General features: G+C 46.0%; 1 protein-coding gene across 1 annotated transcript; it reads right to left on the reverse strand.

The window, feature by feature from the left end:
* Nucleotides 1-1,722: 1,722 nt before the first annotated feature.
* PSMA1 (proteasome 20S subunit alpha 1) lies at nt 1,723-14,885 on the reverse strand. Its single transcript, XM_038765044.1, has 10 exons — nt 14,779-14,885; nt 11,097-11,141; nt 9,031-9,132; nt 8,385-8,488; nt 7,619-7,707; nt 6,295-6,365; nt 5,797-5,926; nt 4,532-4,611; nt 3,582-3,692; nt 1,723-2,177 (listed from the first exon to the last, which is right to left on the reverse strand). The coding sequence occupies exons 1-10, from the start codon at nt 14,779-14,781 to the stop codon at nt 2,121-2,123; spliced, it is 792 nt and encodes a 263-aa protein (XP_038620972.1). The 5' UTR covers nt 14,782-14,885; the 3' UTR covers nt 1,723-2,120.
* Between the last annotated feature and the right edge of the window lie 10,028 nt (nt 14,886-24,913).

The following is a 24,913-nucleotide window of genomic DNA, read 5'->3' on the forward strand; positions in this document are numbered from 1 at the left end:
AGCTTAACAAATACCACAATTATTATTATTCTTACCCCATGCACACTATTTGTTATTTCTCTCTGTTTCCATTAGACCAAGCTCCTTGGGGGCAAGGAATGTGCCTTGATTTTTTTAAAATGGTATTTATTAAGCACTTACAATGTGCCAGGTATCGTACTAAGTGCTGGGGAAGATACAAGCTAATCAGGTGGGACACAGTCCATGTTCCACATGGAACTCACCACCTCAATCCCTACTTCATATCTGAGGTAAAAGAGGCACAGAGAAGCCAAGTGACTTGCCTAAAGTCACTCAGCAGATAAATCGCAGATCTGGGATTAGAATCCAGGTCCTTCTGACTTCCAGTCCTGTGCTCTGTCCACTAGACCACTCTGCTCCTAGTGTATTCTCCCAGGCTCAATAAATGTCACTGGCGGATAAGGGTATCTCACGCTGTAGCGGGAACAAGGGAGAGAAATGCTGATAAAATGGAAGAACGACCACTCTAGTAATTACAAATGAAGAGTAATAACCATCCTGCCCATCAGTGTATTCATTTTGAGCCCTCTAAGGGTTTGTATTTTTATGTTTGTCTCCCTTGTTGTAGTGTATACTCCTTGAGGGCAGGGAATGTGGCACTTTTTTATTCCACTACATCAAGTAGCACCTCCGTATCAAACCAAAACTCCTCACCATTGGCTTTAAAGCATTTATCATCATCATCAATCGTATTTATTGAGCGCTTACTGTGTGCAGAGCACTGTACTTAGCGCATTTAATCACCTGGCCCCCTCCTACCTCACCTCGCTACTCCCCTACTACAACCCAGGCCACACACTTCATTCCTCTAATGCTCACCTACTCACTGTACTTCGCTCTCATCTATCTCACCGCAGACCTCTCACCCACATCCTACTTCTGGCCTGGAACGCTCTCCCTCCTCACATCAGACGAAATTGCTCGACCCCACTTCAATGCCTTATTGAAGGCACATCTCCTCCAAGAAGCCTTCTCTGACTAAACCCTCCTCTCCTCTCCCTCCCTTCTGCACTGCTCTTACTTGCTCCTTCATTTATCCTTCCTTCCATCCCCACGACACATATACATATATCTGTAATTTATCTATTTATTTCTATTAACGTCCATCTTTGCTTGTAGAGGATTCCCGCTCCACTTGAGGGAGACCACACAGCCCAAGGGGGGAACTGACAACTAGAAAAAAATCCAGTTTTCAAGAACCGTGTTCAGATTTTCTTCCTCATCAGCCAGTAGACGCCCGTCCCTGACGGTATTTTCCGCAATATGTGTTATCCTCTCAGCTTGCACTTCAAATAAAGCCAGGTTTCCAAACGAATGGAAAAGTAGAATATGCATTCATGCTTGACCTCGTCCACATGTCCCTCTTCTCTCAGCCCTGTCTCTGCCCACTGGCTTGTGACAGAATGGAGTGTACTCCCTTAGGTACTACTCCACTATGCTTGTTTAGTTAGAATGAGCAATCACTCAATTGTATTTAATGCGCACTTACTCTGTGCAAAGCACTTTTTAAGTACATTCATTCACTCATTTAATCGTATTTATTGAGCACTTACTGTTTGCAGAGCACTGTATTAAGAGCTTGGAAAGTACAATTCGGCAACAGATAAGAGACAATCCCTACCTAACTTGCAATACAATTGGTAGCATGTATAGGAATGAGAATTGCGTCTGAAACACAAAAACACATCTAATTTTGAATAGTTAACATGAAAAATGATCAAATGTTAAATGGGTCATTTTATTTTTTACTGAAGCAGGAGAAAAATAATCAACCGGCATGTCGGGTGAAATAATTTTATTCCACAGTTGCCTTTAAAAATCATAAAGACAAAATGATCTTCATATAAAAACGGTAGTAGTGACCCCCTAGACTTCCTAGAAAATGATTACACCTTTCCTTTCAAAGACAATGTACCCGATTACCGTGTCGACTCTTGTTTTTGACTTGGTTGTTTGGAACGTCCCACTTGGGGACTCATCCCCTCAGAATGTTTTCATCCCACAGCGCTAGAATAACCAGAAGCCCAGCAGATGTGTTTCCGTGCTCATGCATTTGCTCTGACTTGCTGAGGTGTGTTCTTAAAACCATTCAGACGCGTTTAATGCTCCATTGGCTCTTCGGCCTTCTCAGCGGGTTCGTCGGTTGGTTGAGCAGGCTTAAGGAGAAAACAATACGTTAAGTCACTGAGAAAAAGGATAATGCTTTAAAAACCGATAGGCTTTATAGTTTACATGAGATATTTGTTTTAAAAACTACAATTTTCAGAAGCTCATAACAGGGTAACAGTGTTGATACGACTTTTAATCTCTGCAATATTGCAGTCTACTCTGGCCCTAGTCCATCGACCTTTACTCTCCAATTCAAGAATTCATTCACTGGCCCCCTCTTGGCCTATGCGCGTCTGAGACATTTGGAACGTCATCTTTAAAAAACCCACATCGAGTGTCTAAGCGAAAATGCTCAGCCATAAAATATCACCTAAGATCAAAGTAGCCCTCAGAGAACTACAAGGGTTCAAACTACACCAGAGTTCAGATTTTTAGAATTACATTTGAATATATCCCCGATAACCGATTTTCGGTCACAAAAATATATGCTGGTCTTACCAGGGGCACTATGAATGTACTCGCTGGACTGGATTCGCTGTCTATTAAGACTTACTGCCTCAGATTTAGCTTACAGTTTATGGCCCCCACATAATTTACTGACAACATTGGGGCAAAAGCTCCTCTCATCTCGGTGACCGTTTTCCCTCCCTTCAGCTCTAGTCTCACTTTGAAAGGCAGTGAGTCTAGTGAGACCTGTATAGGCCTAGGGACAGAATCCAGGTCCTCTAACATAGGCTCTACCGCTTGCCTGCTGGGTGACCCTGGGCAAGTCACTTAACTTCTCTGTGCCCCCATCTTCTCGTCTGTCAAACAGGGATTCAATACCTATTCTCCCTCCTATTTAGACTACGGGCCCCATGTGGGACCCAGTTTGCCTGTATCTGTCCCAGCACTCGGTACAGTACTGGACACCCAGCAAGCACTTAACAAATATCCCAATTATCATCATTCTGACCGGCTGATAAAAACAACTCTCCAAACGCCACATCCTTTCCTATAAGCAGTGGAAGCAGGCTGTTACTCCAAAGCCGACTACCTGATCAGCAAGGTATTTGGAAAACTCATCCCAAAGGGCAAAAACTACTGGATTCTTTTAAAAATGGTATTTGTTATGTGCCAGGCACTGTACTAAGCACTGGGGTAGACACAAGCAAGTCAGTTGGACACAGTTCACGTCCCACATGGGCTGCTCAGTCTTAATCCCCATTTTACAGATGAGATAAGTGAGGCACAGAGAAGCTAGGTGACCTGCCCAAGGTCACACAGCAGGCAAGTGGCAGAGCCGGGATTAGAACCCAGGTCCTCTGACTTCCAGGCCTGTGCTCTAGCCATCAGGCCACATTGCTTCTCAATTGGTAGTACAGTGAGTCTGGTTAAACAACATCCCAATCTGAACTAGAGAAGGCGTGGCTTTATGAAGTCCCTAACACCCTCCGACTCATATGACATACCTGGACTTTTCTCTGCGGCCTTTCTTCGAGACCCTCCAAAAAGGGTGAAACGTCATCGTCATCATAGATTGTGAACTCCAAGTCCTTTCCAACAATTCCAATGGACACATTCTGCGAAGCACAATTTAAAAAGAAAAGGCTCTAGGCGATCCACGTCTCAACTATTATCATGCATAACTTTCACATGGAAAATAAGCTAACTACTCTACCCAGACGCAGTGACAAACAGGATGAACCGTGACAAGATTCATAGAGGGAGGGAAGGGGAGGGAAGGAAGGGTGGAATGATGGACGGAAATTCTCAGTCAGGCTTTCCCGTTCATGTCTTTTTGAACAAGGAGGGGGTGTTGGAAAGACGTATTCCACATTGTGGTACAAACACTGAAAACCTGACAATTTCATTTTTTTAGCAAGCTCCATTAGCCTGTATGGCCATCAGTTTCTTCAACCTTCATGTCTCGATGATAGATTTAACTGATTAGGTGATCTGCCAATAGGGGCTTGTGTTAATAAAACATTTAACATTTGTTAACTGGCAAAAGAAATACAATTCCTGTTAGTAGGTAAAAAGTTTCCAAATCTCCCAAAAGCTCTGATGGTGCGACCCCAGGAAATCTCCTGCACAAAGGAGAAAGTGAGAGGGAGTAGAAGAGGACGAGAAAAATCAGCGACACTGTACCTAAAAAGGAGGACTCGCCTGCCCACCTTTGAAGAGGGGCCGTGATCACTCAAGCCCTGGGAAAGCGAGGATCTGTGTTCTACGGTTCTAGGGGCGGGGTGGTGGCTTTCTGGGGGTTTTTTGGATCAAATTACAGAGTAAATTTCCAAGCTCTTCCCACTGGATCTTACGCAGGGTGGGGGTTCCACGAATTGGGTTTGCTGGTGCCCAGCTACCCAGGAGGCTGACAGAGGGCAGGCCGCTGTTCCACGGGGGGAACTGTGAGATTTACCTTGGTTGTGAGATCCTGTTCCGCAGGAAGTGTCTCTCTCAAAGCACGCAGACCGTGTTTAACCAACTCATTCAGATTGCCTGCACAAGGAAAAACCCCAAGGATGACCTCTTCCCTTAAACATGCACAAGTTTTACATCTTATTTGTATCCACCTATTAGAGAAGCTATAGTAAAGGTAGTAATATATATTTTTTAAAAAGAGCTACCCAGCAGTAGCTATTCCAGAAACTAAAACTTAGTGACATCAACTATTACCGTTTCACTGACAGGATAACCCACACCTTTTTGGTTCACTCTAATCTTTATATGAAAATGACAGATTAATCCCAAATTTTGGTCACCAAATCAAGCATATTTATATGCAGAGCACTATACTAAGCGTTTGGGAGAGCACAATAGTAACAATAATATTAACGGTATTTGTTAAGCACTTACTATGTGTCAGACACTGTATTAAGCACTGGGGTGGATATAAGCAAATCGGGTTGGACACATATAAGCTAAGAGACAACACATCCAGTTCTTAACACACGGGTGCTGCTTTCTTGCAAAGCCTCATGCTGCCGCTTTCACCCATTTCAAGGCTGCACACTCCCTCACTAATGCAACAGTGCAATTTCAACCGTCACCTTGGCATACTGACAGCAGATAGCCTCTGGCTGCTAGATAGAAGAATTCCCTAGTGCTGGTGTAGCCAAAAAGTGTTTTGAAAATGCATTGTTATGGGACAAAACTGAGCACATAGCGCTCTAGCTCAGAGATTTGCTTTTCTTTAACTGTTTGAATATTTGGTAAATTGGGAGGGAAAAAACTTTTCAAATCAAAAATCGGCATCAAGACAAGTCATGTCAGCCTGCGGTAACCCAGATTCCTGGCAGAAAAATATTTTTAAGAAGGTCGGCCAACCATATCCTCCCTTCCTCACTCGTCTCCCTTCTCTTGTTCCTTTCTCCACAGTGCGGCACTCCATTCTGAAGCCTGTCTGAAATTATGCCAACATCTTCTTCTTTCTTCTTTCCCTTCCCATAGCTCCATTTTTACTACCGTTCTACAAAAATTGGAGTCTGCAGGGCCCTTAAGAGTGTTCAATGCAGGAGAATCTTGGAGGGAGGTGTGTCGTGTGCCTCTAGCATGGAAGATTCGTAAGGGGGTGCTGGGTCAGTAAAAAGAAAGGAGACGATTGGATTTGGGTTTCTAAAACTTTTGGTAAGAAGGGAATGCTCACTCATCCGGGAAAGAAGAAAAAGAGCAGGCGGTACTCACAGTCAGCGAATTCCGACATCCGTCTCTCCAAGTAAGTGCGAGCTGACTGAGAACGAGCGCCGATGGACATGGCTCGACAGTCAAAATAGTTGGCGGATGGGCAAGTTTGGAAGATATGAGGGCCCATGTCCTGCAAACAAATGCAAAGAATACATGGACTGTTTACACTCAAATAAACCAGAGGGGCAGTTCTGCCCAACCCCGTTTTCACACATTTTAAAATTGTATTTAGGAGCTTATTTGGGAAGATCTACCATTCACAAACATCCATTTTATATTTAACATGGAAAATACAGGCTCTCCTACTTACACAAAAACAGAACCGTTTAGGCACAGAATATCAGTGGCTCAAATGGAAACTTAACATTCATTCTGTGCCAGGTAAGAATATCTTTTTAGGATACAGCAAAACTTCAAAGTTATTACGATAGCTGCTGTACAGAACATTCCACCTAACTTTTCTTTTGGATGAAAAGGAGAAAGACATTTTCAACTTACATCGTAACCAGCAATGAGCAGTCCAACACCATATGGCCTTCTGCCATAACGCTGCGTCGGTATCTGGGTTTCTTCAAATAGTTAAAGAGGCTTTCTCAAAAATGAACAGTGGTTCTCAAAATGCCACAAACTCGTAAGGGGAAGAAAACATGTCTGCTAATTCTGTTCTACTTGCACATGCACTAAGAGTACAATGCTCTGCACCCAGTAAGTGCTCAATAAATATCACTAATTGACTGATAATCCAAGTAAAAGCTTTATTTATTTTGTTAGTATCATTTCTTCTCAGATAAGAGTCTGATTCCTGTTTTCTGACTCCTGTTTCTGTCACCAAGGGAGGGATACCCTAAAAAAAGTGCTATGTCCAGACCCAGCTTTCCTGGGACCCAGAAATAAGGGAGTCTTTGTTCTTGCTTGCTGAACAGCTCAAACAGAGCATGGAAGAAAAATGTTCCAAACAGGAATAGCTGGAAAACAGAAAACCTCATGTATTTGAGGTTGAAAGCAAAACTGTCTTGAGGGGGAGCGAAAATCAAACACCTTGGAGTTTCTACCAAACATTATACCCGCTCTGACCCCAGCCTGAGAGAGAATCTTTTCTTCTGGTATTGTACCTTAATTACTGTACCTCCATGACAGAGGGTCACTGTCTCCAGGAACGAAGGAGAGGGGCCAGGGGGAGCTGAGGCTGCTCACCCCCCCACCCATTCAGGAGGGACTGTGCAAGGTTCAACAAGCACCACGGGCACAGAGGCCACAATCTCCCTCAGGGCCCGGGCCCCAGAAATAGGATTTGGGGGAAGGGGAAGCTTGGGTTCCCCTGTGGCAAGGAGCCTTTCCTGATTTTTTTTTTTGCTCATTTATTCAGATAAAAAAAAAAAATCCGCTGCCAAGTCAGGTGACCAGGAGTCCCCCTGAAATGGGATCATTAGGATTTTGGGGGATCTTATGGGGTCCCACTTTGGGCCCCAGCCCCCACAGTCACCACCCTCGGACCCAACAGCTTTCCTGGCCTTCGGGACCACAGATGGGGGGCCGCTGATGTGATCGATCGACCCATTTTCGGAGATGCTGGGCACACCCACTAGTGGCTCCAAGGGGCCAGGTGACAGCACTGCTCAGCTGGACGGTGGCAGTTCTAAGTCTCTTCCCTACCTTTCCTGTCCTTTCTCCCTCTTCTCCTCCCCTCACTCGGTCCCGCTTCGGGCTCCCCCAAATCTTCACCTCCAACTAGCCAGGACTCCAACCTTAGGTCCACACCCAAATTTGGGATTAAACACTTCCACGGTATTCAAGCCAGCAAGGACCAAACCAGAAAGGATACTGCTTCCAATCAGAGACACCAGACGAGACACTGGAAGTGGTCTGTCAAACACAAATCTGGAATCCAGACACTCTTGGCGCATAAAATTGCTTTGGGAAAAAACAACCAAATAAGTATGTTACAAGTCGCTCACCACAACACGGTCTCCCCAGTTTAGAACGCTACTGGCATAATTTCATTTTGCTTTCTGGGCTTCTTTTCAGGTGATCAGATAAGGGTCCCCCTGGCTTTAGGGGGAGAAGGAGAATCACACTAATCACAATAGAGAATATTTTCATTCAAATAACTCCCCATCTGCAAAGACTGAAAAAAATCCCAGACACTGCCCGGCTTTGATGCATACCATTACTGTCCATTCTTTTTCCCCATCTGGTTCTCCAGCTTTGTCCACTTTTCTCTCGCTCCCCCATCTAGCTCCCCCCATCGCTCCCCCGTAAGCTCTTTATGGACAAGGATCAAGTCTACCAATGTTTTTGCAATCATCTCTCCCAAGCGTTTAGTACAGTGCTCTGTATGCAATGAGCACTGATTAAATCCCACTGATTGGCTGTGGTACTCTTTGTCTCTACTGTTCAAGCACCTGTTTCCCTTGGAGTGCTCCAGCTTGAGATATGTTTCTGTATGTAAGTAGGTTTCAACAGGTCTCTGAATTCAGTTTTGGGTTTTTTTTTGTGTGGGGGGTGTGTGTGTGTTGGTGTACATGTATGTACACATTTGTGTCTGTATAGTCCAGTGTTTTTGGTGCTAAGAAACACGTAAAACTCACCACAACAATCTAGCATCAGCTGTGAGTCCAGCAATCGAGATGCCAATATGGTTGTCAACATGGAGAATTTTCTTCTGGTGAGCTGCCAGCTCAGACTGTGCCCTCTACAACAAACACAAAAAAAGTAAAAAAATAAAAAAAATTAAGTTCTCATTTTTTTTAAAAAAGATAGTTAAGGTCTACTAAAATAAAGAGTCCCAAATATAGACATTACTGTGCAAAACAAATAAGTCATAAAGATGAGCTCATCTATATTTTTTAAAAATGTTCTGACTAAAGAAAGTTCTTAATTTTTACTGAAAGGACCTTATACCTCTCTAGATCAACAGCACTCAAATAAAAGGACTTCTCCCAGTGAGTCACTGACATGGATGGAAGAGAGATACACGAGGGAAACTAGGTGACAGACTGAAGGGAAAACTAAAATTGAAGCAAGCAAACAGAGCAGAGTGTATGCCAATAAGACATATTTTATGGGTTTCCACCTCTCGTCTGTTGCGTGACTTTGGGCAAGTCACTGTCTGTCTCGTTTTAGCATGCTAAAATGGTGTAGGGGGCTCCACACAGGACCCCTCCCAACCAATTCAAAATTAAAGCCAATCTTCTTCAGGAACTTACAGAAAATCTGACATTTTATTTTGCATACCTTTAAAGCAACAAGAACCGCATGAGTTTTCGATTTCAGCCCTACGGTAGCTGATCCTTGCTTTACAGCTTCCATGGCATATTCGATTTGGTGAATTCGCCCCTGCACAACCAAGAAAAAGAAGTGGATCGTTTAAGATGGAGAAGCAGCATGGTCAGTGGATAAAGCACGGGCTTGGGAGGCAGAAGGACTTGGGTTCTAATCCCAGCTGCGCCACTTGTCTGCTGGGTGACCTACTTCACTTCTCTGGGCCTCAGTTACCTCACCTGTAAAATGGGGATTAAGACTCTGAGAGCCCGATGTGGGACAAGGACAGCGTCCAACCTTACTTGCTTGTATCCACGCCAGTGCTTAGTACTGTGCCTGACACATAAGTGCTTAAACATTATAATAATAATTATTATTAAGATGGATTCGTAAGAGTTCGCTGGGGTTCTTTCCTCTAGCACAAGTCCAAGATCTGCTCAATTTCAGGTTCAAGCCTCGCTGTGAGATGGGTGGATGGAGGGGAAGAGAGGGAAGGGCTTGTGGTGGCTCACTAATGTCGGCCCTAGAGAACGGAGCTCTGCTCCGAGCAGCTTGACGGTGGGAGAGGTTGGGTGCCTTTTTAAAAACGCCTCCTTCCACTTCTCTTCTCCTAAAGTGCTTGCTTTCCTGCTATGAGCATGCACTACTTACTTTGCTCCTTCCCATTCACCTCTGTCTCCACCGCCAGGAACAGTTGCGTGAATTCCAAGTGGAGGACACTGTATCGTGGATGGAAAGACATAGTCCCTGCCCTCTCAGAATTTATAACATCATGGGAGAGGTGAGGAAAACAAACTGTGTACCTATCAAGCAGTCTATAAACAGCATTTATTAAGCGATTATTGTGTGCAGAACACTGTACTAAGCACTTGGGAGAGTACAACACATTAGAGTTGGTAGGCACAAGGAGCTTACAGACTAGAGGGGGAGTCAGAAGTTAAAATCAATTAGAGATGGATCTGTCCCTAAGTGCTATGGAGGCAGGGAGAAAAGTGCTTGAGGGATATAGACAAGTGTAAAGGGGGGTTCTGCACACAGTAGGCGCTCAATAAATATGACTGAATGAAGTGAGGGCTTAGTCTGGGAAGCCTTTGGAGGATTTTACAAAAATGACAATTACTCTGGTCTTCAATAAGAGCTCACTGTTGTGTCAAGCACTGTTCTAAGCACTGGGCTAAGATACGAGTTACTAAGAAGAGTGAAAACAAAAGCACCACTACTGATGCTTTTGAGATGGTAAGTCCTTTGAAAGTTTCTGGTAGAGTTCCCCAAGTTATCAATAGTACAGCGAAGTACAGTGATCAATAGTGTTGATTGGGCAACTACTGTGTGCACAGCACTGAACTGAGTCCATGGGAGGGCTCAGGAGTTAGTAGATATTATTCCTGCACTCAAGGATTTTACTGTTAAGCAGGAGAGACAGACAGCAAGTACCCTGCAGACAGCAGATGCTCAAAAAGCAGCATGGCTCAGTGGAAAGAGTCCAGGCTTGGGAGTCAGAGACTGTGGATTCGAATCTCGGCTCTCCCACTTGTCACCTATGTGACTTTGGGCAAGTCACTTAACTTCTCTGTGTCTCTGTTACCTCATCTGTAAAACTGGGACCAAGACTGTGAGCCCCATGTGGGATAACCTGATTACCTTGTACCTACCCCAGCGCTTAGAACAGGGCTTGGCACATAGTAAGCATTCAACAAATGCCCCAATTATTATTATTGTTAAATAAATACCACTCACTGATTACTTGATGCTCGAGGGAGAGGGGAGAAGGGGATCATGTCTTAAGTATTTTGTACAGCTCCACCACTACAGTGCACTACAGAGCAGACATCCAGAACATAATGTTGACCCTTTCACAAGCTAACTTTTATTCTAGTACAGTAATGTATGAGGGAGAACCTTTCACTAAATTCTGCTTTTTCCATTGAGATCTTACCATCCTATTTCAGACCACGGGAAATGTTTTCCAAGTAAATGGTAGTAACAGTAAAGGAAATCATGAAAAATGTTTAATAGAGTGAAATGAAATGTTATCTTACCTGAGGGCTCCAAACGGTGACATCATTGTCATACTGGTTACGAAACTAAAATGAAAATAGGTAGAACTGTTTGTACACCATCTTTACTTTTATGCCTTGAAAATTGGTGTTCTGTTTATCCTAAGTATCTCTCAAATTGGTTCGCACAGTCTATCTCAGTTTTTATCACTGTTCAGTAAACACATCATCTTACTGTTACAGTATGATAGTAACACAAATCCCCAGCACAGACTGAAGGGCTCACGGTGACATCTGAAGTTCTGCAATTAAACTCCTCTCCCCTGACTGATCATCCTTTAAGTTTTAAACCAACATCGAGAAATAACGTGGCCTAGTGTTAAGTGCCCAGAACTAGGCGTTAGGAGACCTGGGTTCTAATCCCAGCTCCGCTACTTGTCTGCGGTGTGACTTTGGGCGAATCACTTCATTTCTCTGGGATTCATTTTTCTCATCCATAAAATGGGGTTTTAATACCTGCTGTCCCTCCTTCTAAGACCTAGTTCTCTATAGAACAGGGACAGTGTCTGATCTGATGCTACTAAATCAACTTCAGCACTTGGCACATAGTAAGCCCTTAACAAATACCACGGTTATTATCGAGAACAATATTTCCATGGATATTTGTTTGAATCTACAATACAATCTCCACAAAGCAGCATGTCCCTGTGGAACGAACACAGGCCTGGATGTCAGAAGATGTGGGTTTTAATCCTGGCTCTGCCACTCGTCTGCTGTGGGATTTGGGGCAAGTCACTTCACTCCTCTAGGCCTCAGCTCACTGGCAAAATGGAGATTTAATACCTGTTCTCCCTCCTAGAGTGTGAGTCCCGATTATCCTGTATTGACCCCGGCGCTTAGTACAATACTTGGCATATAGTAAGCACTTTACCTTATTATTATTTAATAGCCCAGGTAGAGGGCTCTATTCTAAAAACTTGTTTTTCTGGTTAGGCATAAATTCGAAAATAATAATGGGGAATGCAAGGAGAGAACCCTGGAGGGGTTGGAGAAGTGTTAGTTTTGAGGGGGCTTCAGTACACCGTCCTGAGTGTCCACAGACAAGGAAAAAGAGGGGAGGGCATTAAGGGGTGAGGGGGAGACCCTGACGCAGCTCAATGGTCACCTGTTCTCCGCCTGGCTCGCCCAAGATTGCCCGAGGAAGTGACTTGCCTGTGGTCACCGAGCAAGCAAGTGGCAGAGCCGAGATTAGAACCCAGGTTGTCAACTCCCAAGCCCAGACTCTATCCACTAGACCACGCTCCTTCTCGTAAATGTCTCAATCCCCATTTTACAGATGAGGTAAGCAAGGCCCACAGCACTTAATGTACATATCTATAATTCTACTTATTTATATTGATGCCTGTTTACTTGTTTTGATGTCCGTCTCCATTCCTCTAGACTGTAAGCCCGTTGTGGGCAGGGACTGCCTCTTTGTTGCCGATTTGTACTTTGCAAGTGCTTAGTACAGTGCTCTGCACACAGTAAGCACTAAATTCATTCATTCAATCGTATTTATTGAGCGCTTACTGTGTGCAGAGCACTGTACTAAGCGCTTGGGAAGTACAAGGTGGCAACATATAGAGACGGTCCCTACCCAACAGTGGGTTCACAGTCTAGAAGGGGGAGACAGACAACAAAACAGAACATATTAACAAAATAAAATAAATATGTACAAGAAAAATAGAGTAATAAATATGTTCAAACATATACACATATATACAGGTGCTGTGGGGAGGGGAAGGAGGTAAGGCAGGGGGGATGAGGAGGGGGAGAGGAAGGAGGGGGCTCAGTCTGGGAAGGCCTAAGACTAAGGATTTAAGACTGTGAGCACCACGTGGGTCCACATGATGGCCTTGTATCTCTCCAGCGCTTAGAACAGTGCTTGGCCCATAGTGAGCACTTCACAAACACCATCATCACCATTATTGTTCTTATCATTGTTACAATAGAGGGACAGAGAGGGTCAGTCCCTGCCTACGGACTGGGGGGTGGGGGGCGGACAGCAATATAAATAAATGAACATTAATAGAAGGAAGGAGGGAGGGAGGGAGGGAGGGAGGGTCGCGGGCGGTGGGACCTGCGGGGAGGGAAAAAAGAGAAGAAGCCTGGCTCAGTGGAAAGAGCCCGGGCTTTGGAGTCAGAGGTCATGGGTTCAAATTCCGGCTCCGCCAATTGTCAGCTGTGTGACTTTGGGCAAGTCACTTCAGTTCTCTGGGCCTTAGTGACCTCATCTGTGAAACGGGGATTAAGACTGTGAGCCCACGTGGGACAACCTGATAACCTTGTACCTTCCCAGCGCTTAAAACAGTGCTCCGCACGTAGTAAGCGCTTAATAAATGCCATTATTATTATAATTAAAAAAGGGTGGGGGGCCCGGAGGGCGGGGGCCCAGGGAGGCCGGATATTGGCTCCCCGGGGCCTCCGGCGACAATGGGAGCCCGGCGGGGGGTGGGACCGGCTCTAGCTGGGGACGAATTGTGCTTCCCGAGCGCTTAGTACAGGGCTCTACACACACAATAACAGGGAGGGAGGAAGGAAGGAGGGAAGGATGGAGGGAGGAAGGGAAGGAAGGAGGGGAGGGAGGAAGGGAAGGAAGGAGGGGAGGGAGGGGAAGGAAGGAGGGGAGGAGAGAGGGGAGGGAAGGAAGGAGGGGAGGGAGGAAGGGAAGGAAGGAGGGGAGGGAGGGGAAGGAAGGAGGGGAGGAGAGAGGGGAGGGAAGGGGAGGGGAGGGAAGGAGGGAGAGGGAAGGAAGGAGAGGAGGGAGGGAGAGGAAGGAGAGGAGGGAGGGAGGGAGAGGAAGAAGAGGAGGGAGGAGAGGAAGGAGAGGAGGGAGGGGAGGGGAGGAAGGAGAGGAGGGAGGGGAGGGGAGGAAGGAGAGGAGGGAGGGGAGGGGAGGGAGGAGAGGAGGGGAGGGAGGAGAGGAGGGGAGGGGAGGGAGGAGAGGAGGGGGAGGGAGGGGAAGAAGGAGGGAGGGGGGAAGGAGGGAAAGGAGGGGGGAGGAGGGAAAGGAAGGGGGAGGAGGGAAGGGAGGGGAGAAAGGAGGGGAGGAGGGAAGTGGGGGAGGAGGGAAGTGAGGGGGAGAAAGGAGGGGAGGAGGGAAGTGGGGGAGGAGGGAAGTGAGGGGAGAAGGGAGGGGAGGAGGGAAGTGGGGGAGGAGGAAAGTGAGGGGGAGAAGGGAAGTGAGGAGGGGGAGAAGGGAAGTGAGGAGGGGGAGAAGGGAAGTGAGGAGGGGGAGGATGGAGGGGAGGGGGGGAGGAGGGAAGGGAAAGGAGGGAGGAGGGAGGGGGGGAGGAGGGAAGGGAAAGGAGGGAGGAGGGAGGGGGGGAGGAGAGGAGGGAGGGGGGAGGAGGGAAGGGAAAGGAGGGAGGGGAAGGGAAAGGTGGGAGGGGGAGGGAAAGGTGGGAGGGAAAGGAGGGAGGGGAGGGAGGGAAAGGAGGGAGGGGAGGGAGGGAAGGAAGGAAATAAATAAGAAGGAGGGAAGGCAGGCAGTCCGGGCGGCCGGTCGGTCGGCCTCTGGTTGGAGTGAGAAAGTGAAAGGATCGGAGCGGCCCCAGGCCCCGGTCCCCGCCAACCCCGGGCCCGCACCCCCCCCCCCATCGTCTCCGCAGCCCCCTCCCCCATATCCCCCCCCACCCCCCAAAGCTGCTGAATCATCGACGGCCCACACCGACACGAGCCGCACCATGGTCCCGGAGGGGCGCGGAGGGGCGCGGAGCGGGGCGCGGAGGGGCGTTGCGGCCTGCGGGCAGGCGGGCCTGCAGGCGGTCGGAGGGTTAGGCCGGGGCTGCTCGGCGGGCGACTGAGCGGGGCTGCGGGACCACGGCGGGCGGGCGGGCGGGCGGGCCGGAGGAGGAGGGAGGGGGCCCAGGCAGCAACAAACCAACCCCGACACATCGATCCGCCCCGCCCCTCCGCGCTCCCATCCTCCTATTCATCCACTCATTCATCCTGTCGTACTGATTGAGCGCTTACTGTGTGCACAGCACTAGACTAAGCGCTTGGGAAGTACAAGTCGGCGACATCTAGAGACGGTCCCTACCCAACAACGGGCTCACAGTCTAGAAGGGGGAGACGGACAACAAAGCAGAACGTGTAGACAGGGGGCAAAACCATTAGAATAAATAGAACTATAGCCATATAATAATAATAATAATAATAATAATAATAATGATAATAATGGTATTTGTTAAGCGCTTGCTATGTGCGAAGCACTGTTCTAAGCGCTGGGGGGGATCCAAGGTGATCAGGTTGTCCCACGGGGGGACTCACAGTCTTTATACCCATTTTACAGATGAGGGAACTGAGGCACAGAGAAGTGAAGTGGTTTGCCCAAGGTCACGCTATATACACATGATTTCTAGACTGTGAGCCCACTGTTGGGTCGGGACCGTCTCTATATGTTGCCAACTTGGACTTCCCAAGCGCTTAGTACAGTGCTCGGCACACAGTAAGTGCTCAATAAATACGATTGAATGAATGAATTAATAAAATAATTATAGTAAATATTTACAAATGAAATGAATAGAGTAATAAATATGTAGAAATATATACAGGAGCTGCGGGGAGGGGAAGGGATGGGACGGGGGTGGGGGGCGATGGGGATCCGTGCTCATCCTTCCTTCCATTCATTCATTCATCCATCCATTCAATCATTCAATCATATTTTTCGAGAAATTACTGTGTTCAGAGCACTGGACTAAGCGCTTGGGAAGTAGTGCTCTGCACACAGTAAGCACTCAATAAATACGATTGAATGAATGAAATCGGCAACAGATAGGGACCGTCTCTACCCAACAGCGGGCTCACAGTCTAGAAGGGGGAGACAGACAACAAAACAAAACAACTAGACAGGTGTCAATACCATCATAATAAACAGAAGGGAAGGAGGTAGGGTGGGGGAGGATGGGGAGAAGGAGAGGAAAAAGGAGGCTAAGTGCGGGAAGGCCTGGAGGAGGTGAGCTCTCAGTAGGGCTTTGAAGGGAGGAAGAGAGCTAGCTTGGCAGATGTGTGAAGGGAGGACATTCCAGGCCAGGGGAAGGATGTGGGCCGTGGGTCGATGGCGGGACAGGCGAGAACGAGGTACAGTGAGGAGGTTAGCAGCAGAGGAGCGGAGAGTGTGGGCTAGCCTGGAGAAGGAGAGAAGGGAGGTGAGGTAGGAGGGGGTGAGGTGATGGAGAGCCTTGAAGCCAAGAGTGAGGAGTTTTTGCTTGATTCATAGGTTGACAGGCAACCACTGGAGATTTTTGAGGAGGGGAGTGACGTGCCCAGAGCGTTTCTGTACAAAGATGATTCAGGCAGCAGAGTGAAGTATAGACTGAAGAGGGGAGAGACAGGAGGTTTACAGATGAGGTAACTGAGGCAAAGAGAAGTCCTCACTCTCAGCTTCAAGGCTCTCCATCCCCTCGCCCCTCTCCTACCTCACCTCCCTGCTTTCCTTCTGCAGCCCAACCCGCACCCCCGACTCCCCTGCCACTAACCTCCTCACTGTGCCTCATTCTCGCCTGTCCCGCTGTCGACCCCTGGCCCACGTCCTCCCCCGGCCTGGAATGCCCTCCCCCCGCACATCCGCCAAGCTAGCTCTCTTCCTCCCTTCAAAGCCCTACTGAGAGCTCACCTCCTCCAGGGGGCCTTCCCAGACTGAGCCCCCTCCTTCCTCTTCCCCTCCTCCCCCTCCCCATCCCCCCGCCTTACCTCCTTCCCCTCCCCGCAGCACCTGTATGTATGGTTGTACATATTTATTACTCTATTTTACTTGTACATATTTACTATTCTGTTTATTTTATTTTGTTAATATGTTCTGTTTTGTTGTCTGTCTCCCCCTTCTAGACTGTGAGCCCACTGTTGGGTAGGGACCGTCTCTATATGTTGCCAACTTGTACTTCCCAAGCTCTTAGTACAGTGCTCTGCACACAGTAAGCACTCAATAAATACAAATGAATGAATGAATGAATGAATGAATGAATGAATGAACAGAGAGAATGCTGATGCAGTAATCCAGTTGGGCTAGGATGAGAGATTGAATCAGCAAGGTAGCGGTTTGGATGGAGAGGAAAGGGCAGATCTTGGTGATGTTGCGGAGGTGAGACTGGCAGGTTCTGGTGACAGATTGCACGTGTGGAGTGAACGAGAGAGTGGAATCGAGGATGACACCAACGTTGCGGGCTTGTGAGACGGGAAGGATGGTAGTGCCGTCTACAGTGCCGGGAAAGTCAGGGACAGGACAGTGTTTGGGAGGGAAGATAAGGTGCTCAGTCTCACAATTATTATTATTAAGGGGGGATTTTCCCCTAATGTTTGGGTATCACCTTGACCCTAGAGACTCTAAAGAGGGAGTGGAGGAGGGTGGAGTAGGATAGGAGTTGGCACTCACAGACCCTTGGTATTCTGTGGGGCAAATCTGTGGCCTCTCAGTGCCTGGCAGAGACTGTACAGGGTTGTTTTGAAGGTTAGCCCCAGCTAGGGAGTGAGTCTCTTCTCGGTCCGTGGGCCATAGGAAGACTCCCAAATGGTCAGGGGTGACCGCAGAGGGAATTTTTCTCTCCTCCTTACAGAGGCTGCTGCTAGGAGCCTCCCAATCACTAAGGAAATCATCAGGCAAATTGGTTGTATAACAGAAAGCCAATTATCCATGTTGGTTAGGATGAAGGGCAGTTCAGACAGCCATACTGAGAGAATGCCTCAAGCAAAATGAGCAGACCCAAGCATATTGTTCCTTATTGGAGTCTGGCACTTGTTTATTGAGAACTAGTGGTTATAAGGAGTCCCCTCCAACTCTCAGGTTTCTCTCAGTTACAAGGGAAGCCGTATCATGCTGACTCACCTCCCCACCTGGTCTCTCTCAGTTCATTCATTCAATCATGTTTATTAAGCACTTACAGAGCACTGTACTAAGCGCTTGGGAGAGTAAAATGTAACAATAAACTGACACATTCCCTGCGCACAAGGAGTTTACAGTCAAGATGGGGAAACAGACATTAATATAAATACATAAATTACAGACATGGGCATAAGTGCTGTGGGGCTGGGGGGGGATGAATAAAGGGAGCAAGTCGGAGTGATGCATAAGGGAGTGGGAGAAGAGGAAAGGAGGGCTTAGTCAGGGAAGGCCTCTTGGCCTTCAATAAGGCTTTGAATCGGGATACTGTGGGATTTGAGGAGGTAGGGCGTTCCTGACCAGAGACAGGATGTGGCGAGAGGTCAGTGGTGAGATAGATGGGGTGGAGGTACAGTGAGAAGGTGAGCGTTGGAGGAACAAACTGTGCTCAGGAGGGGTTATATTAGGAGAGTAGTGAGGTGAGGTAGGAGGGGGCAAGGTGATGGACTGCATTAAAGCCAATGGTGAGGAGTTTTTGCTTGTGAGAATGCCCCCAGGAAATAGTTCTTTATTAGAGTCTGGTGCTTGTTTATTGAGAACTAGTGGGCATAAGGAGTCCCCTCCAACTCATGGGTTTTTCTCAGTTTCAAGGGTGGCAATATCACACTGACTCACCTCCCCATCTGTTGCCTCTCAGTTCACAGCTAGCTCTTCACCCTTCCTACTGCAAGGAAGAGGGGGAGATTCTAAACCTGCCACAAACAATATTGGATCTGGCTAGCTGAGGAAGAGAGGTCATTAAATTGTGAGGTCATTAAAAGGACTGGGAGCAAATAATTTGCTTTTGCTGTAATAATAATCATAATAATGCCATTTATTAAATTCATTCATTCATCAGCCAGTCTGTCAATTTTATTTACTGAGTGCTTACTCTGTGCAGAGCACTGTACTAGGTGCTTGGGAGAGTATAATATAACATTCATTCATTTAATCGTATTTATTGAGCGCTTACTGTGTGCAGAGCACTGTCTAAGCGCTTGGGAAGTACAGTAGTTAGTACAGTAAACAGACACATTCCCTGCCCACAATGAGCTCGCAGACCAGAGGGGGACACACATATTACTGTAAATAAATAACTTACAGATATGTACAAAAGCGATGTGCCAGGCACTGTGATAGATGTATGATCTATCAATCAGTGGTATTTTTTGGAGAGTTTACTTTGTGCAGAGCACTGTACTGAGCAATTGAAAGAGTTCAGTACAGCTGATAATTCAATCATAATTCAATATGTTAATTCAGTCATATTTATTAGGTGCTTACTGTGTGCAGAACTCTTAACTAAGCACTTGGGAAAGTACAGTACAACAATAAAGAGTGACAACCCCCGCCCACAATGAGCTCACAGTCTAGAGTGGAGGAGACAGACATCAATACAAATAAATACAATTACAGATAGATACATAAGTGCTGTGGGGCTGGGAGAATAATAATAATAATAATAATAATAATAATAATAATAATAATGGTATTTATTAAGTGATTACTGTGTGTCGAGCACTGTTCTAAGTGCGCTGGGATAGATACAAGGTTATCAGGTTGTCCCACATGGGGCACACAGTCTTAATCCCCATTTTAAAGATGAGGTAACTGAGGCAAGAGAAGTTAAGTGACTTGCCCAAAGTCAGCCTAAGTGGCAGAGTTGGGATTAGAACCCATGACCTCTGACTCCCGTCCATGCTCTTTCCACTAAGCCACGCTGCTTCTTAAGAAGGGGGAAGAGCAAAGGGAGTGAGTCAGGGTGACACAGAAGGGAGTAGGAGAGGAAGAAAAATGGGGCTTATCTGGGATGGCCTCTTGGAGGAGATAATAATAATAATGGCATTTATTAAGCACTTACTATGTGCAAAGCACTGTTCTAAGAGCTGGGGAGGTTACAAGATGATCAGGTTTTCCCATGGGGGGCTCAGTCTTAATCCCCATTTTACAGATGAGGTAACTGAGGCACAGAGAAGTTAAGTGATTTGCCCAAAGTCACACAGCTGAAAATTGGTGAAGCAGGGATTTGAACCCATGACCTCTGACTCCAAAGTCCGTGCTCTTTCCACTGAGCCATGCTGCTTCTCTGATGTGCCTTGAGTAAGGCTTTGAAGGCTTTGAAGTGGGGAGGAGAGTAATTGTCTGGAGATTTGAGGAGGGAGGGGTTCCAGGCCAGAGGCAGGACGTGGGCTAAGGGTTGACTGAAACAGGCGAGATCGAGATCGAGGCACAGTGAGAAGATTAGCACCAGAGGAGCAGGGTTGTAAAGGGAGAGAAGTGAGGTGAGGTAGGAGGTCACAAGGTGATGGACTGCTTTAAAGGCAATGGTGAAGAGTTTTCGTTTGATATGGAGTTAGACATTATCCCTGTCCTCAGAGTTTACTGTCTAGCGAGGAGCTTACAGAGTAGCGACAATCAGACTAGACACAAGGCTCACAATCAGAAAGGGAGCATGGCTATTTTATTCCTATTTTACAGATGAGAAAACAGGCAGAGAGAAATTAAGGCAGAGCCAGGACTAGAAGCTGTGTCTCCAACTCCAATCTCGTGGCTTTCTGCCAGGCCAAACTGACAAGGGTTTAAGGGACAGTTAGGGATCAATAAATACAATTGGCGATGATCATCTGGATTTTTTGATCATCTGAAACTATCTTCAAATGGCAAGATAGTCAATATTAAAAATATGACTTTCTTGAAGAATACTAGTAATACAGAAAAGACCATTTGGATGGGCAGATTTCTTTGTCGTGTGAGTGAAACAAACATTCGTGAAGCTTAAAGACAAAAGTAGAATTTTATCTGTGTACTTCCAGGTTTTTTCTTCAACAATTTGAGAAAGAAGTTTACAGTAGAATCCTTAGCTCCCTTGACTTCGCGGAGATAGAAAGTGATCTCTGCTCCTTTATAAAACACTGTTAAAAAACTGTGTGCTTAATTAAGTTGGTAAAGGCCAAAAGAGCTAAAGTTGGTAAAGACTTTGGGACTGAAAAATGAGGGATTTTGCTTCATTTTCCCTTCAGTCTGGAACATAGATTCATTGTATCTTAGAAACCTTTGATAACAAATAAACCCTACGACCATCTTTGGTTTGTAGCAAGCTTTATAAAACCGATCGACACTCAAATTTATCTAAGAATAAAACAGAACCTATAGAGAGTAAACCTTCAATTGGCGCTTGAAAAACACAATTAGGGAGAGAAATACTTATATTTGAACAGCATGATGCAATTTCCCCCTCCTCTAGGGACTGAATAAGAGGGCTGTCTGAAAGCTACTGGCACATGAGAGATTATGTAGAAATGTCTCTTTTTGCAGAAATGGGGCAATTGTTCAGTGACTATGCCATGAAGTTGGTTAAGTAATTCAGGGGGTATTACATGCTCATAGAAAAAGAAGCTCAACTGGCCAAAAAACTGATTTTTACTTGGCTGTAAGAATATGGCATAAACACCCACCCCACTTTTGCTAGAATGTTCACAATCAATCAGTCAGTCAAAAATATTTACTGTGCACCTTACTGTACAGAGCTCTGAATTAAGTGCTTGGGAAGAAACAATACAATTAGTAGACATGATCCCTGTCCTCAAGAAATTTACTATCTAGTAGGTGTTTAGATATGTTACAGATAGGTGGTAGTAGCATGGCATAGTGGAGAGAGCTCAGGCCTCAGTTTCAGAAGGTCATGGGCTCTAATCCTGGCTCTGCCCCTTGTCTGCTGCATGACCTTGGACAAGTCACTTCACTTCTATGGGCCTCAGTTACCTCGTCTGTAAAAATGGGATTGAGACTTTGAGCCCCACATGGGACAGGGACTGTGTCCAACTTGATTTGCCTGTATCCCCTCCAGTGCTTAGTACAGTGCCTGGCACGTAGTAAGTGCTTAACAAACACCATCATCCATAGAGTATATAAACCACATAAATAAGTTCTCTGCCTCTCTCCCTACCTTAAATCCCAAGTCAAACCTTTTCTACTTTTGAACATATTTTACATAATCTACTATTTGAGGTCTTATTCCTCTTATTTTTACATTATTTTATTCTGTCTCCAGCTAGACTGTAAGCTCTCTGTGGGCAGGGACCTCATGTCCATGATGGAGTGTATCAGTCTTCTATTCATTCTTCAAGACTCTGGGCCTCAGCTGTTGAGACAGAGTTGTATCTAGAAACAAAGGCCAGACACATGATCAGAGGAGTAGAAAGTCACATGCACTCTGTGTTTGTGCCTGTAGTCACTGGCCTGCTGTGTGATCTTGGGTAAGTCACTTACCTTTTCTGGGTCTCAATTTCCTCTCATATAAAATGGAGATGTTTTCCATTCTCCCTCCCACTTAGGTGAGGAGGCTCATGTGCTCCAGGGCCTATTTCCAATCTGATTAGTGCATTTCTTGGCGCAAAGTGCTTAATGAATACCATCATTATTATAGAGGAAGAGTATAAGTACATTAATGTATTTGTATTGAGGCAGAAAGGGTCCATGCTTAAAACTTCTGCTCATGTTCCCCCCCTTGTTATGACTTGTAAAATTATTTCTCTATTTTCCCATGGTTTCCATGTACCACAAAACCTCTCCTATCACTTTCCAACCCAGTTTAGTGCTATCAAAGAGATCAGTTTTGTTTTTATAATGGTATTTGTTAAGTGTTTACTGTGTGCCAAGCACTGTTCTAAGCACTAGGATAGAAACAAGTTTATCAGGTTGGACATAGTTCCTGTCCCTCATGGGGCTCACAATCTAAGTACAATCTCACAATCCACGTCATCCCCCGGGCCTGGAATGCCCTCCCTCTGCCCCTCCGCCAAGCTAGCTCTCTTCTTCCCTTCAAGGCCCTGCTTAGAGCTCACCTCCTCCAGGAGGCCTTCCCAGACTGAGCCCCTTCCTTCCTCTCCCCCTCGTCCCCCTCTCCATCCCCCCATCTTACCTCCTTCCCTTCCCCACAGCACCTGTATATATGTATATATGGTTGTACATATTTATTACTCTATTTATTTATTTATTTATTTATTTTACTTGTACATTTCTATCCTATTTATTTTATTTTGTTGGTATGTTTGGTTCTGTTCTCTGTCTCCCCCTTTTAGACTGTGAGCCCACTGTTGGGTAGGGACTGTCTCTATGTGTTGCCAATTTGTACTTCCCAAGCGCTTAGTACAGTGCTCTGCACATAGTAAGCGCTCAATAAATACGATTGATTGATTGATTAAGTAGTAGGGAGAAGGATTTAATCTCCATTTTACAGTTAAGGGAATTGAGGCACAGAGAAGTGAAGTGACTTCCCCAGGTTCATACAGCAAGCAACTGGTCCCAGGCTTGTGCTCTTTCCACTAGGCCACATTGCTTCTCTTTAGGGTTGTAAAACTGAAACAGTATGGATTTAGAAACGGCCCAAGTATCATTTGTTTAAACTGCAGGACCTTCTGTGTCCTTATTTCTACTAAATCCTTCTCCCCTCCACCAAAAAAGAGCCATTTATGCTAAGGAAAAGATCCATTTCTTAGGCACTGAACCAGAAGGAGAATGAACTTTACTTAGTCATCCCAATAATGTAAAGACTAAGTAAATGACTAAAAAATTTTGGTTTTTCTTAAACGCTTACTATGTGCCAGGCACTATACTAAGCACTGGGGTGGATACAAGCAAATTGGATTTGACACAGTCCCTGTCTCACATGGGGCTCACAGTCTTAATCTCCATTTCCTGATGAGGTAACTGAGGCCCGGTGAATAATAATTAGAATTATTATGGTATTTGTTAAGTGCTTACTACGTGTCAGACACTGTTCCAAGTGCTGTGGTAGATACAAGATAAATAGGTTGGACACAGTCCCTGTCCAACATGAGGTTCACAGTCTCAATCCACATTTTCCAGATGAGGTAACTGAGGCCCAGGGAAGTGAAGTGACTTGTCCGAGGTCACACAGCTGACAAGTGGCGGCCCATTGTTGGGACCGTCTCTATATGTTGCCGACTTGTACTTCCCAAGCGCTCACTACTGTGCTCTGCACACAGTAAGCGCTCAATAAATACGATTGAATGAACGACCTTCTGACTCCCTGGCCCGTGCTTTCTCACTTATGTCTTACTAAACTGTAAGTGCCTTGTGGCCTGGGAACATTTCTACCAACTATGTTGTATTGTACTCTCCCAAGTGCTCAGTACCTGCACACAGTAAGTGCTCAATAAATACCATCGACTGATTACTGAAATTATTTAAAACCTAAGACTGGAGGGAGTGGTGCTAATCTCTTTCCTGCAGCTAGGTGGCAACTATTACCCAGCAAAAATAATGCTCGAAACTCAAGTGAGGTGCATTTTCTCTTCCCCGCGAACCCCATTTGGGACAGGGACTGTGTCCATCCTGATTAATCCATATCTACTTCGGGGCTTAGAGCAGTGCTTGACATAGAATAAGCTCCTGTTGGGCAGGGATTGTGTCTGCCAGTTCTGTTGCATTGAACTTTCCCAAATGCTTAGTACAATGATCTGCCCACTCTAAACGCTCAGTAGGTACCATCGATCGATAGTAATAATAATAATAATGATGGCATTTGTTATACACTTACTATGTGCCAAGCACTGTTCTAAGCGCTGGGGGGGGGGGGTACAAGGTAATCAGGTTGTCCCACATGGGGCTCATAGTCTAAAACCACCTTTTACAGATGAGGTGACTGAGGCACAGAGAAGTTAAGTGACTTGCCCAAAGTCACCCAGCTGACAAGTGGCGGAGACAGGATTAGAACCCATGACCTCTGACTTCCAAGCCCGTGCTCTTTCCACTCTTTCCAACAGTATTCGCTTAACAATTACTATTATTATTGCTATTATTATTGTTATTACTTACATCTCAGCCATATGGTTCCCTCTGTTCTGCCTGATTGTAGTCACCATCAACTTTCCCTTCAAGAAAAAAAGCTTTTTTTTATGGTGTTTGTTAGTGCTTAGTATGTGCCAGGCACTGTACTGAG

Source organism: Tachyglossus aculeatus, chromosome 22 (assembly GCF_015852505.1).
Source record: "Tachyglossus aculeatus isolate mTacAcu1 chromosome 22, mTacAcu1.pri, whole genome shotgun sequence".
Taxonomy (NCBI): domain Eukaryota; kingdom Metazoa; phylum Chordata; class Mammalia; order Monotremata; family Tachyglossidae; genus Tachyglossus; species Tachyglossus aculeatus.

Coding starts and splice junctions, on each gene's coding strand:
- PSMA1 (XM_038765044.1), bottom strand. Junction 9,133..11,096: donor TCACCGTTTGGAGCCCTCAG/GTAAGATAACAT, acceptor TTGGTTGTGCAG/GGGCGAATTCACCAAATCGA. Junction 7,708..8,384: donor GCTGATGCTAGATTGTTGTG/GTGAGTTTTACG, acceptor TTTTTCCCAAAG/CAATTTTATGCGCCAAGAGT.